The sequence below is a fragment of the Volvox carteri genome (assembly GCF_000143455.1).
Source record: "Volvox carteri f. nagariensis unplaced genomic scaffold VOLCAscaffold_80, whole genome shotgun sequence".
Taxonomy (NCBI): domain Eukaryota; kingdom Viridiplantae; phylum Chlorophyta; class Chlorophyceae; order Chlamydomonadales; family Volvocaceae; genus Volvox; species Volvox carteri.
Window position 1 is genome coordinate 515,200 of NW_003307623.1, and position 14,474 is coordinate 529,673.

The 14,474-nt window shown below is 60.0% G+C and overlaps 1 protein-coding gene across 1 annotated transcript in view; it reads right to left on the bottom strand.

The window, feature by feature from the left end:
* VOLCADRAFT_99000 (uncharacterized protein) overlaps positions 1-14,474 on the bottom strand; it is a gene marked incomplete at both ends in the record, with an annotated part of 22,120 nt that overhangs the window by 1,357 nt on the left and 6,289 nt on the right. The window contains 16 exons of the mRNA XM_002957822.1: positions 248-386; positions 639-718; positions 1,247-1,489; positions 1,949-2,059; positions 2,235-2,622; positions 3,534-4,116; positions 4,628-4,865; positions 5,302-5,603; positions 6,083-6,445; positions 6,707-6,964; positions 7,078-8,735; positions 9,228-10,542; positions 11,216-11,565; positions 12,176-12,275; positions 12,832-13,330; positions 13,818-13,930. Coding sequence (XP_002957868.1) covers positions 248-386; positions 639-718; positions 1,247-1,489; positions 1,949-2,059; positions 2,235-2,622; positions 3,534-4,116; positions 4,628-4,865; positions 5,302-5,603; positions 6,083-6,445; positions 6,707-6,964; positions 7,078-8,735; positions 9,228-10,542; positions 11,216-11,565; positions 12,176-12,275; positions 12,832-13,330; positions 13,818-13,930 — 6,740 coding nt within the window. The remainder of the gene's footprint in view (positions 1-247; positions 387-638; positions 719-1,246; positions 1,490-1,948; positions 2,060-2,234; positions 2,623-3,533; positions 4,117-4,627; positions 4,866-5,301; positions 5,604-6,082; positions 6,446-6,706; positions 6,965-7,077; positions 8,736-9,227; positions 10,543-11,215; positions 11,566-12,175; positions 12,276-12,831; positions 13,331-13,817; positions 13,931-14,474) is intronic.

Sequence of the window (14,474 nt, forward strand, 5' to 3'; positions counted from 1 at the left end):
CGGTCGACTCTGAGGATCCCCCTGTGGACCGCAGCCGCCGCAACTGCCGCCATCTGACGCCACTCCCTGAGGATCTCCAGTCCGGCGTTTTTGTCCACGAGGATCTGGGATTCGATTTGTCAGCCAAACAAAACAAAATAATCGAGTCCACGTTCCGGAGGTTGCAGAAGATCAAAGTGAAGGATCAATAGCTGTACAGCATCACACACACACATACACACACACTCTCTCTCCCCCCCGCCCCCACCTGTCCTGCCTTGGCCCCCGCCATCAGTCTTGCTGCCCGGTTGACTATGGCGCCGAAGTAGTCTGCACGTCCCGTGGTGGCGTGAGGAACCACGGATAAGGGGACGCCCGTGAAGATACCCACCTTGGCACGGAAGCCCCTGGGGAGGGGGGGAGGGAGGGAGGCAGGGATGTGCGGGTGGGTGGGATGTGGGGTGTGGGATGTGGGATGTGGGATGTGGGTTGGGGGTTTTGAGAGGTCAGAAGGGGGGGTGATGTGACGTGGTGTGATGTGAGACAAGAGAACCCCACAGACAAGAGAACCCCACCCCGCCAAATCCCACACACAGTGGCACATTGAGACGCGGACAAACCGTGGCTCCGAAACACAGCTTTTCTCCAGCCAATCCCACCTTAAGAGGGCCCGGCCACTGGGGCCCAGAACAACACGACCCGACTCGAACTCATCGAGGAGGTCAGATGGCCAATCAGCCTGCGGCCAGAAAGGGGGCGTTACATGGGCGTTACCTAGGCGTTACGTAAGGGTTACGTGGGCGTTACGTAGGGGTTACGTGGGCGTTACATGGGTGCTGTGTGGGCGTTACGTGGGTGTTACGTGGGCGTTACGTAGGGGTTACGTGGGCGTTACATGGGTGCTGTGTGGGCGTTACGTGGGTGTTACGTGGGCGTTACGTAGGGGTTACGTGGGCGTTACATGGGTGCTGTGTGGGCGTTACGTGGGTGTTACGTGGGCGTTACATGGAAGGCAAACGGAAGCTGGGGAAACCCGGGAGGTGGGAATGGAGAAGATAAATACCCCTTCAGTGCTTTAGCGGATGAGCAACCAGCCACACACCCACACACCAAGTCCGAATGCTACTTGTGTCCGTCATCTGGCCATTCTGTGCTCACTCTGCGTTCTTGCAGTGTGGGTGGTGTTGGCAATTTAGGCGTTACCCTCCCTCCAAACCTTGCACAAATTATCACTCTCGGCATCACACATACATATATACGCACGCACCAGCAGCAGCCACTCTTGCAGCGCCAGCCCGGTCTCCGCCGCAATTCGTGGACCGTTGCACGCTACCATGAACGTGCATTCGTACTCCTGGCACTCGTACACGCCGTACATCTGCAGCAATTCCCGTACAGCGGCGCAAAATACAGCACCGCTGCGCTCTGCGACCTCGAGGTTGGCGTTGGCGACTGCGGAGTAGCCGGCGGGCTGTATGAACATGAGCGACAGCCTCGGGAAGGAGGGCGGCTGGGAGGGAGGGCACGGAAGGAGAGCCTGCGGGACACCAGCAGCAGCAGCAGCAGCAGCCGCAGCAGCAGCCGCAGCAAGAGGGACCATGATATCATACAGAAATGGGCCACGATGGGGCACTTACTGCACGCTAAAATTTTGACTTTCCACGGGGTTTTAGAAACATTGCGCGACATACATACAGCTTGTATGGGTTCTTCGGGTTTGGGGTTCAGCTCGTCGCGCGATTTGTCCCAGCTGTCGTAACCATTATAATATGTGTCTTGGTGCGAGGGAGGAAGATTAATGAAGTCAACAGCCGCTGTTATCACCCATGGGCCTTTTTCGCATCCGAACCAACCAGCCCGCACAGCTACTCGCCCACTTCGCCAACCTCCACCCGTGCTGCAGCAACTCGGCTACCCGGCCACCCGTGCTGCTGCCTTTCACCTCGCCACCCTCGCTCCCTCTCATTACCTGCGCTGCGCCTGGTGCATCAAAGAACCCTGGCGCCAGCTGCGCCTGTGACTTGAGTGGCGGGTGGTAGGCGGCTCGGTGCTTGAGGTGTGCGGGAAGCAGCTGGATCACCTGCAGACGAGTGAGTGAGTGAAGATGTGCGTATGTATGTCAGCATATGCTTATGTATATGACGGTTTAAGGTAGGTAGGAAAAGCGGGGGCAGACAAGTGGAGAAAAAAGAGAGTAACACTGTACCGCGATCGGAACACCAGAAATGGAAACTACTATAGTTTTCCTCCCGTACCTGCACTCCGTCGTACAAATTGCCGTACATCATGTCCAAAGCCGGTACCGCCAAGCTGTGCACACCCATATCAATAACGACCAGCGGATGGTACCCAGCCGCCGCGGCGGCGGCGGCCCCAAGGCCAATGACGCCGCCGCTGCCGTGGCTGTGCCCGTGACCGCCGTGTGCTGCGTGACTGCGGCTGCCGCGGCCGCCCCCGGGCCCGTCCTCTTCCTCGCGCTTGTGCGTCATTGAGTACCTTGGGTAGCTGAATGTCCGTGGAGGGCTGCTGTTGCTGCTGTCGTCCTGCGCTCGGGCCCCATCGTCCAGATCCGTTATTGATGAGGCCTTGAGGCTACCCGGGTGCAGCACCTGGCGGTGCGAGCTGCTCTGCCTATGTGCCAAGCTGCGGACGGTACGAAAAGATCGAGGAGGACAGAAGCGTGAAGAGAAGAGAAGGGCAGGAAAGCTAAGAAAAGGAATGCAAGGTAAGATACGAAGAAGACGAAGAAGACGAAGATAATGGAACGAAAGCAATGTTCCCTCCATGGAGTACATATGTGTAATGTGTGGGACAGGGGGCCAATATCTTCACCCTGCGGCCGCTACCCGGCAGACCCTGCCTTCCCCGGTATTTCGGGGCACCCTCATCTGGTCACCCTAGTCAACTTCTCAGTGGATCGCTCAGGTTCAGCACCCACCACCGGCATCCAACGGAATCTGCCGGGTCGAAGGCGGCGCAACTCCATACCTAGTCAGCTCACAGGTTAACTTATCCCAGGGCACCACCGTCCATCGACTAGGGACCTTCCACCACCCTGGCAGGTCTCGATCCCGGAACCTCCGGGGGCATTGGTGCGTGCACTACCAGTAGTGCCTAAAGTATGTATGTACGCATATATGTATGTATGTAAGCATGTATTTATGTACAGCATGTACATAATGGCAATAATGGCACGGGGTCAAATACGCTCAGACACAAACTACTCTTCACACACACACACACACACACAAAAAAAAAAAAACCTACAGGAGGCGAGGAGGATAAGAGTGAAGCAGGAGGATAGGGGTTAGGAAAGGGGGGTCAGTCGGAGGACGACAAGGACCTCAAACTTCGGTTGGCCGGGGGGAAGGAGCGGCTCGGCTCATTAAAACTAATACACACCTCAACTCGCATTTTTGCGCATCAGCCAAAATCAAGGAGGAGTAAAGATCACACATACACACATACACACATACACACATACACACATACACACATACACACATAAACACATACACACATACACACATACAAACATACATACACACACGCACCTCCTGATTAGCGCACTTCTGCTCTTCGTCCGCTTAACCATGTGCTTGAACTGTTGTGATGAGCCCCCAGAACCCCCTGGCCTACTGACAACACCGCCGCCACTAACCACATCTCGGCTTTCCCGACCCAGGTTCGTAAGGCGCGGAATCGAGAGTACGCCGAGAAAGCTGCCGCCGCCGCCGCCGCCGCCGCCGCCCCCAGCCGTGGTACCGGTGGCGCCCCCGCTGCTGCTGGCGGCACCTCCACCGCTGCCGGCGGCAGTACCGCCGCTGCTGGTTACTTCACGATCTGTTGGAGCACAGTTTGTGTTGTTGGATTCGGTCATAAGCTCAATTTCCAGCAGATGACTTCCATGCCGCGTGGCCTCGTGGCTTCGGCGCTGGGGAACCCTGGGGCTACTATGCCGAGTCACACGAGGAGCAGCAGCGGTCGAGCGGAGGAGGTGGTGGGCTCGGATGGACGGTGCCGGCGCCGGCGCTGCGGCCGTGGCCCTGGCCGTTTCCGCTGGCAGAGGTGCTGGGGGTGAGCCGGCGGCGTCCGCTTCGGATTCAGGCCGCTCAGGCACTGCGTCGGGTCGCAGAGCTGCGCGGTACATTTGGCAATCAGGGACGAGGTACGGCAGTCACCACAGCTGAACGCAACAACTTAAAATGTTTCATGACACCTTTCGTTCATTACCTTACATGCCCATGCCGACCTCGCTGCCTGACCGTCCGTCCGTCCGTCCGTCAGTCAGCTCATTGCCTTGCCTCACCTAGGGATGCTTCTGAAAATTCCCCATGTTTCTTTTGCCCTGCTCGTGTCACGCATTACCACACATTACTACATATTACTACACATTACTTCACATTACTTCACATTACTTTACATTACTTCACATTACTTCACATTACTACACATTACTACACATTACTACACATTACTATGCATTACTATACATGATTACACATTACTACAGATTACTACACATTACTACACATTACTACACATTACTACACATTACTGCAATTACCAAACAAGCATACACGCCCCTTTCCCTCCTCACTGACAGACCGACAGGCACACGCCTACAGACACCCGCGTCAGCCCTCACCTTTGGAAAGCAACGTCGAGGGCGGCACCTGCCGCGGCGCCGAACGTATTTCACCCCATCCAAGTATTGTGCTTCCTGAGAGCTGCCTGCTGACAGTCTCCTTGGTCTTGGTATTGCTATTAGGCTCTCCAACCTCCAATTGGGGGATATTGTTGGCGGAACATGCCTTCCGCGCCATGGGCTCTTCGAGCTGGGACTCGGGATCGAACGGCACATCCTCACGCTCCAGGGGATCGTCCTGACGGATTTTGAACACACAACTTAATATAATCAGTACCGGATGGCTGGATGAGAAATAGTGAATAACTAAATAAAAATAAATTTTGAATGCAACACAATATAATAACAATAATGATTAAGACATGAGTAAGTAAAGACATGATCATAAATAATGGATGATCATTATGGTAATGATGGTAATGTTGTCTGTATTAATGACGAGGAGCCTACGGGGTGTCGCGCCAAGCCTGCCGTCTGCGCGGAGCTCATCACCACAGTGCTCTGTAACCCCCCTCTCACCATTATTGCCTCATCGAGTTTTTTCAACGGCGACTCTATACCTCTCTCCTCAACACTCTTCCCTCTTCGATCCCATCCCATCCCATCCCATCCCATCCCACAACACAAAACAACACAACAGAAACATACAAAAACCCTAAAGGCACAGCACGCACCTCCGCCAAATCTTTTGCCTGCTTTGCGGCGTGGTTGGCAAGCGACGTGATGCCGCCCTCGCGCCCCAGCATCTCACGCAGCGCTAGAACTTTGGGATTGCCAAGTGGGCCTCCCAGCAGCGCTAGCTTGTGGGAGTGCTGGCTGAGGTGCTGATGCTGGAGAGTGTGCAGAGGTGATTGTGTGCTGTGTGTGTGAGCAGCGGCGGCAGCTGCTGCTGCTGCTGCTGCTGCGGCGGCGGCGGCGGCTGAGGCATTTGAGATAGTCGGCGCTTGCCCGGGCGGGCCAAGCAGCTGCAGCGCACCTGGTAACGTGACAATGGTGATGACGACATGGCGGAAGGAGGCGGTGCGGGAAATGTAACCCGGTAGTGCCCCCCATGCGTGAGGGGTAAAGTGCGGGGTTGCAGCATTGCGTGTATGTATGCACGTATGTACATATGTATGGTCAGCGCGGCTAAAGGGTTGAAGTAAATGTACGGAAAGACTGGCCCCCCCTTCAGCCCCCTTTCCTCACCCCGTGTGTAAATATGACGAGACAAAAGGCAACTGGCAAAGCAACAGACAGACAGACAGACAGACAGACAGACAGACAGACAGACAGACAGACAGGCAGGCAGTCAGATAGTCTTAAGCAGTGAACGCGCTGACACGGAGGCCAAAGGCGAAGCCTGGATGCCCAGGGATCGGCGGCGGCGCTCCATACTGTGTACGGCAGGCATGAGGGCACCCTCCCGACACCCGCCTAGTACTAATCGTTTGGATGATAAGGTGATCAACCGACCTAAAAGACCAACGGTGCTGGGTATAGTCTGATAGGCCGTATCTCCCTGCCAGTTCGACGGCGTCGTAAGGCCCTCGTCGCCGGATACACTGTAGTACGCCGCTGCAGTTGGCATCATGGACGGCAGTAGCACGCCGCCGCCACCATCATCTACCGGCCGTACCGCATGGCTCGGGACGTAGGTAGCGGCGGCGGCGGCCGCCGCCGCGTTAGAACCGTTGGCGGCGGCAGCCGCCGCCACTGCCGCCGCCAACGGAGACTGCAGTACAGCCAACGAGCTCGACGACGTCGCCGCGCCATGTCCCGCTGGTGCCATCGGTATGAGCCCGTGTCCAAGCCCTGACGGACCTCCCCCTGTCGTACCTGCGGCCTGGCACAGGAACTGCGTGGAGGCTGCAGAGCCGGGCCGCCGGTTACGCTCACCGCCTCCGCCGCCGCCGCCGCCGCCGCCGCCGCCACTGGCTGCGGCAGCTAGCCACTCCGAGGCGAGGGAGTACCGCTCCAGGGGAGCCAACCCCACGCCGCCGGGGCGCACATGATGTGAAGGAGGCAAGGGCGGCAGGCCCCAGATGCCCGTGCCGCCGCTACGTAAGTTCGTGGCCGCCACGCCAGCACCTGCCGTACCGGCGGTGGGTCGGCCAGCGGCGGTGGCGGCGGCTTCATGGCTGGTCCCTTCCTCTGCGGATCGCGCCTCGTAAGAACCGGGGCTGGCAGGGGAACCGCAGCTGGTGTAATTAAGGGTGGCGTGAGGTACTGTACGGTACCGTACGGACGGTAACGGCAGCGGCTGCGTTGAAGCTGGGTCCTGTTGCCCCGCCGGCGGCGCGAGGTTGTTGTGAAGCGCTGCGGCGGACATGGGCACCGCCAGTGCAGCGTTGAGACCTGTACGACCGCGGTGGTGGGGAGTGTCATCCGCTGAAGATAGGCACAAGCGGGAGGGGTTTAGAGTTCTAGGGTTTCAGGACGGGGCCCCACATAAGCGCCCCACCACCTACCCACTGCTGCCTGATCCCCAAGCAATTTTGGGGAGAGGGCGACCGGCGGTGATACTTCCGGAGCAGCCGCCGCCGTCGCCGTCGCGGTCGTCGTTGCCGTCGCCGCCACCGACGACGGGGTCGGCCCTGCATCCACTGCCGTCGACGTACTCGCCAGCCTGTGCCGCTCCTGGGTTGCCGTACCTCCTCCTGCCGAACCACCGCTTCCGCTATGCCCGGGATTGCAAAGGCTACGCCGCCGCAGCGGCGGCGACTCCTCGTACGGCAGCAATGCACTAATCGTCTCCGCCACGTGAACCGTCGGACGATGCGATGCCGTACTAGCCCCTACTGTCCAGAAGTCGCCGCTGGGTGCGAACTCGACGGCAAATGGAGCCGCCATGACGGAGGCACGACCTCCGTTAGAGATGTTGCGCAGGCGGCCACCAGGCGCCGTGAAATGCTGCAGCGGCAGTGGCTGCGGCGGCGGCGGCGCCGCCGCGGCCGGCCCGATGCCTTTCGGCCGATGCGGCCCCGTCCCTGTGCTGGAAAATGCGAAGGAAAACTCGACCGGTCCTGCAGATCCGACAGCAGGCCCCAGGCCACACGCCGCCATCACCGCTGGAGGCCCAGCGGCGCCGCCGCCGTCGCTGCCGCCGCCTCCGAGGCTGTTGGTCCTGTTGACCGCCGCGGCCCCGACTTGCGCTTTCCCTTGTGTCCCTGCAGCGTCCTTGAGGGGGTTCCGTCGGTGGATTGCCGCCGCCGTCCAGGATGCCGCGGAGCGCTGTACGGCACGGATCTTTCGGCTAAGAGGAGCTGACGGTGGCACGGACATAGGGGACAGCATCGATGTTGGGGGGCCGCCGCCGCCACCGCCGCCGCCACCGCCGCCGCCCTCCCTGGGGCGTGCAACCAGGCCGCCGTCCCCACCGCGACCACCGCCATCACTGCCGCCGTCAAAGCCATCCTCGCTGCTCGCGCTGATCACTGGCAGCGGATTGCCGCCGCCGCCGCCAGGGGAAAGGTGCAACAGAGTTGTGGGTTCGATGGGCAGTCTGCCAACGACGGCGGCGGCGGCAGCAGTGGCAGCGGCAGTGGCAGCGGCAGTGGCGGCGGCGGCAAGAGAAGCCCGTGGCGACATAGCCGATCCCGCCGCGGCGCCGCCATCACCGCCGTCACCGCCGCCACTCCGGCTCTGATCCGATCCTGGATCTTCACAAGCAACTAGGGAGTCCGCCTGGACGAGACGTGCCACTCGCTGTTGCGGAGCACTCTGGAAGAACAAATGCAAGCCACGATGTGATCCGCCACCGCCGCCACCGCCGCCACCGCCGCCGCCGCCGCCGGAGGCGGCGCTGTTGTCCTTGGCATACGCCGCAGCGGGGGACTCTGCACCCCCCCCTGCAACGGCTTCCTCCTGCGTCGCCACGGACTCTATTCCGACCTGGGATCCCGTCACCGTCTCCATCGACGGCAGTGTAAAGCGCTGCAGCTCCATAGACAATCGGCCGCTCGCCGCCACCGCAGCGTCCGGATTCTGCAGGATCCAGGATCCAAACGTGCCCGTGTTCATGTTCCCGCCAACAGTAGGCGTACCAGCCAGAAACGCGGATCCGAAACCAAGGGCGGTTGTAATGGCACCGGCGGCGATAGAGCCGCCGACGGCCTGAAGCAAGGGCCTACGGACGCCGCCGCCGCCGCCGCTCCCGCCGCTGCCGCTGCTGCCGCAGACGTCGTCATCGTGGCCCAGAGAATCTGCTGCAGCTAGTACGGAAGAACTAGACGGCCTGTTGGATAGCGCCTGGTTGTCGCCACTTTCACCGCTATTGCGTTCCACGTTCGTACTTCCGACTGACGCCATTTCGCTGTCTTGATTGGGAGGCAGAGGTGGGCCAGATGCTGCTGCACGGTGGAGAAGTGGTGGCGGCGGCGACGTCAGCTGCTGCTGTGGCGGCGGCGGCGGCGGAGTCGGCCCACCTGGCGGCGGCGGAAGGGGAAGAGGAAGCGGCGGCGGCGGTGGTGCATCCCTCAATGCGTAGTAACCCCCTGCACTATAGCCGGGGCTGGAAACCGGCGCAGCGCCGTCAACGTCTGCATGACGGCCGCCGCTGCCGCCGGGGGCTACGGCGGCGGTGGCCACAGCGGGTAGCTGCAACTGCCGCGGCGCCGACGGAGCCTGAACCCGTCCAAGCTCCCCAGCTGGTGACAACTTGTACGATGGCGATGGTACGGCAGCCTTGCCAACTCCCGGCGAGTAGACCTGCAGGCTTCTACTGCCGCTGCTAAAACCTGCCGTACCAGCACCGGCACTCATAGCCGCATCCGCATTGACGCCGTTGCTCGCCGTAATGCCTTCCGACCGGCCGTTCCCGGACCAGCCTCCGTGACCTTCTAAAAGCATTACGTAAAGCATCTCCTCCTCCTCCTCCGTAGTATGGGTGCTATCGCCGGCAGGTATGAGCCGTGGCAGGCCTAGCGTCGCAGATACGGCAGAGCCCCGCGCGGCGTTGCGGCCGCTGAAGACGACCATGGACTGCGAACCGGTGTTGAGCTGTACGGCAGCGGCGGCGGCGGCGGCGACGTCCGTCGCCTCCGCTGCTTGGTGCTGCAAATGTCTAACTGTATGTATGTCCCCAGCTACCTCTCTGGTTATGTCTGCTCCGGCGGCCGTGGCGGCGTCTGCAGAACCGAGCCGCGGTACGGCTGCCACGGCGCCTCCGCTGTCGCCATAGTCGTGCCCGGCAGCAGGCGCCGCGACCACGGCAGCGGCGCCGCCTAAGTCATCGCCGCGGAACAGCCGAGCCCCGTCAAGGACTTCTTCATCGTCGTCACCCCTGTGCACGCCTTCGCACAAAGGCCCAGGGCCCCGTCCTGCAGCGGCAGCTGGCAGCGGTGGCGGGGACGGCACAGTCGTCAGCGGCGGTCGGGCATCCGCTGACAGTTGGGCCCGGCCCGGCGGCGTCGGAGCGCTTCCCCCTGACGCTGATGACGCTGACGTGGACCCCGCCGCTGCCGCCGCCACAGCCGCCGCTGCCGGCGGAGGCGCCGGTGTACTCATGCCCGACCACGGCGGCCATACCGCAGTAGTATCGCCACTGCACAACAATGACGTCTGTTGTGCGCCGCCGCTGCGTACCACGTTTGCCGTACCAGCTGCCGGCGACGCGCGCTCGCCACGCAGCCCCGGCGGCATGCCATGTTGCAGCCCTAAGCTCGGCTCGTAGTCCATACGGGATGGCTGTAGCTGCCCCTCTGGCGCCGCTGCCACCGCCGCCGCCGCCACCTCTGCTGGCCCCGGAAACTCCGCCTGCGGCGCGCTGACCAGCACCTGTCGTCCGCCGACGGTCCGCCATGTGCCGCCAAAGGTGGCGCTGTTTTCCGCTAGATTGCGGTGGGACCCCTGTATCCCCATGCCGTGTAGTGATGTGGACCGCTGCAGCATCATACTGCTGGACTGGGAGCTAACCACCGCCGCGCCGGAAGAACCTTGGAGGTTCAAGAAGGGGGTCGCAGTGTCTGCCGTACAGTTGGGTTTCGGGGCGAATGTATGCAATGAAAAAGCAAAAATAATGAAGATGTTTTTTGAGGAATGTAAGGGGAGACCTGGATAGGTACACTGGGTGAGTGTACAGACACACACATATATACAATATATTTACATTATATATATACATATATATACATACATACATAGATATATAATACATATGCACAGGTAGGAAGGCAAGTAAAAATCATGCGTGCTGTACTGTGCTGTCTGTCGTACGGCAAAGGTCATATGCTCTGCTGTGCCGTCTCACGGCAAAACACATGCTGTGTGCGCTGCGTTTTGTCGTACTGCCGCCTGCGCGGTGTATTGCTGGAGTCCTACTTATCATCCTACACGAACTAAGTTACTGTCGTACAGCTACAGCTCCGCATTGTGCCAGCTGTTTATGTACTTTCGACCCTGACCAGCCATGTTCACCAAAAGGGCCCTATGCGCTTTTATGTGCTAGCTAACACCTAAACGGCAACTTAGGGAGGGGAGGGCAAGGGAGACAACAACATTGCGCCTCCCCCTCCCCCTCCCCCTCCCCCTCCCCCTCCCCCTCCCCCATCACTTCTGCAAATAGCTCCCCCACGTTTCCCCTTACAGCCGCCGCGGCAACCCCCGTACCTCCATGCCCCGCATTGCCCTGCCCCGCCGCTGGGCCCCCCGGGCCACCGCCGCCTCCACCGCCGCCATTATGCCCCGACCGCGAGCCGTTGCTGCACGACATGGTTTGGATGTGGCTAAGCAGGCTGTAGCGAGACGCCATCAGGCTGTTGTTCCAGTCCGAAGCGTTATTGTGACTGCTGGCGGCTGCGGGGGCTCCCGAATTCCGCATCAGGAGCAGCGTCCGCTGATTGTTATGGAAGTGCCACGAAGGCGCCCAGGCCGGCAGTACACCAGTGCACTCCCCCCCCAGTGTCGTACCCGCCGCCAAACCACCTGGTATGGCCATGTCCGCCAGGCGGCGTAGGCGGCTGCTGGCGGCGGTGACGTAGCCGTGGTGATGGTGGGGCGGTGACGGAGTCACCCCCGCCGCCGCTGCAGCGGCGGCGGCGGAGCCGCCACTGCCACCTCCTTGGGAAGCAGCGGCCGCCGCCGCCGCCGCTGCCGCCAATGGCGATATCGCGTCGGCTTGTCCACTTAGCAGCGTTTGTTGTTGCTGATGCTGATGCTGATGCTGTTGTTGTTCTTGTTGATGTTGTTGATGTTGTTGTTGTTGTTGTTGATGTTGTTGATGTTGTTGCATAAGGGTCATCATCATCGGTACGGGCATTATGTAGCCGCTCTGCATGTCCGGAGATGTGCGTTGCGGAGTCGTTCGCACCCCCCCGTGACCGGTCATGTTTTGAACCCCTGCCTGGGAGGGCATCACGAGGCTGGTAGGGCTAGTTCGCGGGAGACTGCCTGAGGTCATCACAGTCTTTACATCGACATGCTGGTGGTGAAGCTGCTGCTGATAAAGTAGTGGTGGCGGCGACGGCGGCGGCGATGGTGACAGCATGGCTCCTTGCTGCGTGTACGGCGATAGCGGCGCCTCCGCCGCGATGGTATTGTTGTTGCCTCCGCCGCCGCCTCCGCTGCCACCGCCGCCGCCGCTTGTGTTGGTGGTGGCGGTGGTGGTTTGGGAGCTCCGCTGGGAACTCTTGTGATGATGATGATGATGTTGATATTGATGTTGCTGGGGCTGTGAAGGGGGCAGCGGCAGCGGCAGCGGCAGCAGGTGCGGTTGCTGCGCACATGAAGGCGGTCTTTGCTGGCTTTGCTGTTGTTGATGGTGGTGGTGGTGGTGCTGCTGCTGCGGTTGCTGCTGCTGCTGCTGCGGCGGCGGCGGCGGCGACGGTGGCGGCAGCAGCGGCATCAGTGGCGGTGTTGGTCGTACGACATCCGGGTCGCTACCTCTCTCCGGTGGAAATGGATTCAATGAGGGCTTCAAAGAGACGCCCAGTGGGTGCGCCATGGCACCACCTCCCATTATTGTCGTATCGTGTCGTACAACATCTGCGACGTCACAATTGCATCCGAACGGGGGGCCCTTAGGGAGTTCTTTTCTTTTCGCCACCGCAAGGCACCTGACCTGAGGGGTGCAAGGTACCTGACCTGAGGGGTGCAAGGTACGGGGGCCCCCGACCGCCCCCGGGGTCCCATTGGTCTCGATCCCTTAGCTTGCAATCCGGGCTCAGATCACCAAACCCGTACTGCGCCTCCTGCACCCCCGGGGCTCGTAACCCGCGCGGCCCCACCTCGACAACATCCCGCCTGCATCGACCTACCCGCCAGCTCCTGCACCTCGGCCTCCACAACGTCCAGCTCCTCAATCTTGTTGTGGATGCCCTTGAACGTCATCGGCTCCACGAGAATCTGACCACCCGAACCAAGCTCCGCAATGCCCGTTGCCAGCCGCAGTACGGCACCAGTGTACTGCATACGCCGCGTCACAGGGTGTTCCCGTACAGATGACGGTACACCTGTCGCGATGCCCATCCGCACTGACAATCCCTTGAACAGCACCAACAGCGGAGCAGAGGAGGAAGCTGCGGCACCGCCGGCGCCTCCTGCCGGCGCCGCCGTCGGCGGCGCCGCCGCTACTGGCACCAGCGGCCGCGGCCTGCATAGCGGGTGTTCCAGCAGTAGCGGCGGCCAGTCCAATTTCAGCAGTGCCGACTGCAGTAGCAGCGCCCAACGAACCGCATCCACGGGGTCGTGGAAGGCGACCAGGAAGGCGTCGCCCTCGGTGGTGATCTGAAAGGGATGGATGGGATGCGGGGATGAATGGGTGGGGTTGGACCAGGGCGTTAAGCGAGAGGGCCAAGAGGTCAAACAACAGAAAGACCCATGGGTCATAGAAGAGGGCAACCCATGGGTCAGTGGTATGATACGAAGAACATGTTGAGCGTCCTGTGAGTCACTTTTAATAAAAGTGACCCATGGGTCAGTATGGCGGAAGCGGATACACTATTTAGAAATTCAGTAAGGCTGCTTATGCATCCGCACATAGGCAGCGACGACCCAAAAGAGCAGTGGTGAAAGCGATCCATTGGGTGACCCACGGGTCGGTATGTGTACACCAGCGATTCTGTGGCATCCCAGTAATCCGAAGTCGTATCATTGAGGTGGAAGGTGGAAGTTGAGGTGGTGGGTGAGCAGAACTGGCTATTACGGCCGTATTTCCCCCACCTCAACGGTACACTACCGGCTGCCGGGCTGCCGTGATGGCAGATCTTCGTACCTCATAGCCGCAGCACGTGGCGATGGTGAGGCGCATGAGCCGGTCATGTAGGGCCAGAGCGTAGTTCATGACATCAGGCTGCCACTCCCACAGCTCCGTGCTTCCCTCCACATCTGACACACAAGGTGTGTATATGGCAGATGGCAGGAGATTACGGATGGATTTGCAGTAGCAATTTGGGCAGAGAGTACAAATGGAAGGCAGTAGCAACAATGGCAACAGCAGTAGCAGGAGCTACAGATGAAATGCTGCTGCGCTCCTCGTGTTGGTGGCAGAATTGGATTGGATGTGGGGAAGGTCGGGGGTGGGGGTGGGGAAGGAGGCAGTGTTTTTTTTCAAGTAATATATTACTTTTAAGGAATAAAGAGGCCTTTTTGGCCTTTGGAAATAAGGAACAAAGTGAGGCCGATCCGTACATTTTCATTCCTTCAGCCAAAAACGTCCATTGCTGCCAGATTGCTCCGTAGTGTGCAGAACTTAGTATTATCGATCATAAAATAGATATGAGGGGCCGTAAAAAGGTCAAGCCCGTGAGTCAACGCGGCATAGCAGAATGTATGACCGGTCCTTCCATAGACAAACACGCAAAAGGCAACGACTTGAACGCCGAACAAACACAAAAACAGCAAGATAAGTCTGAAATTTTTCCTGATAAAG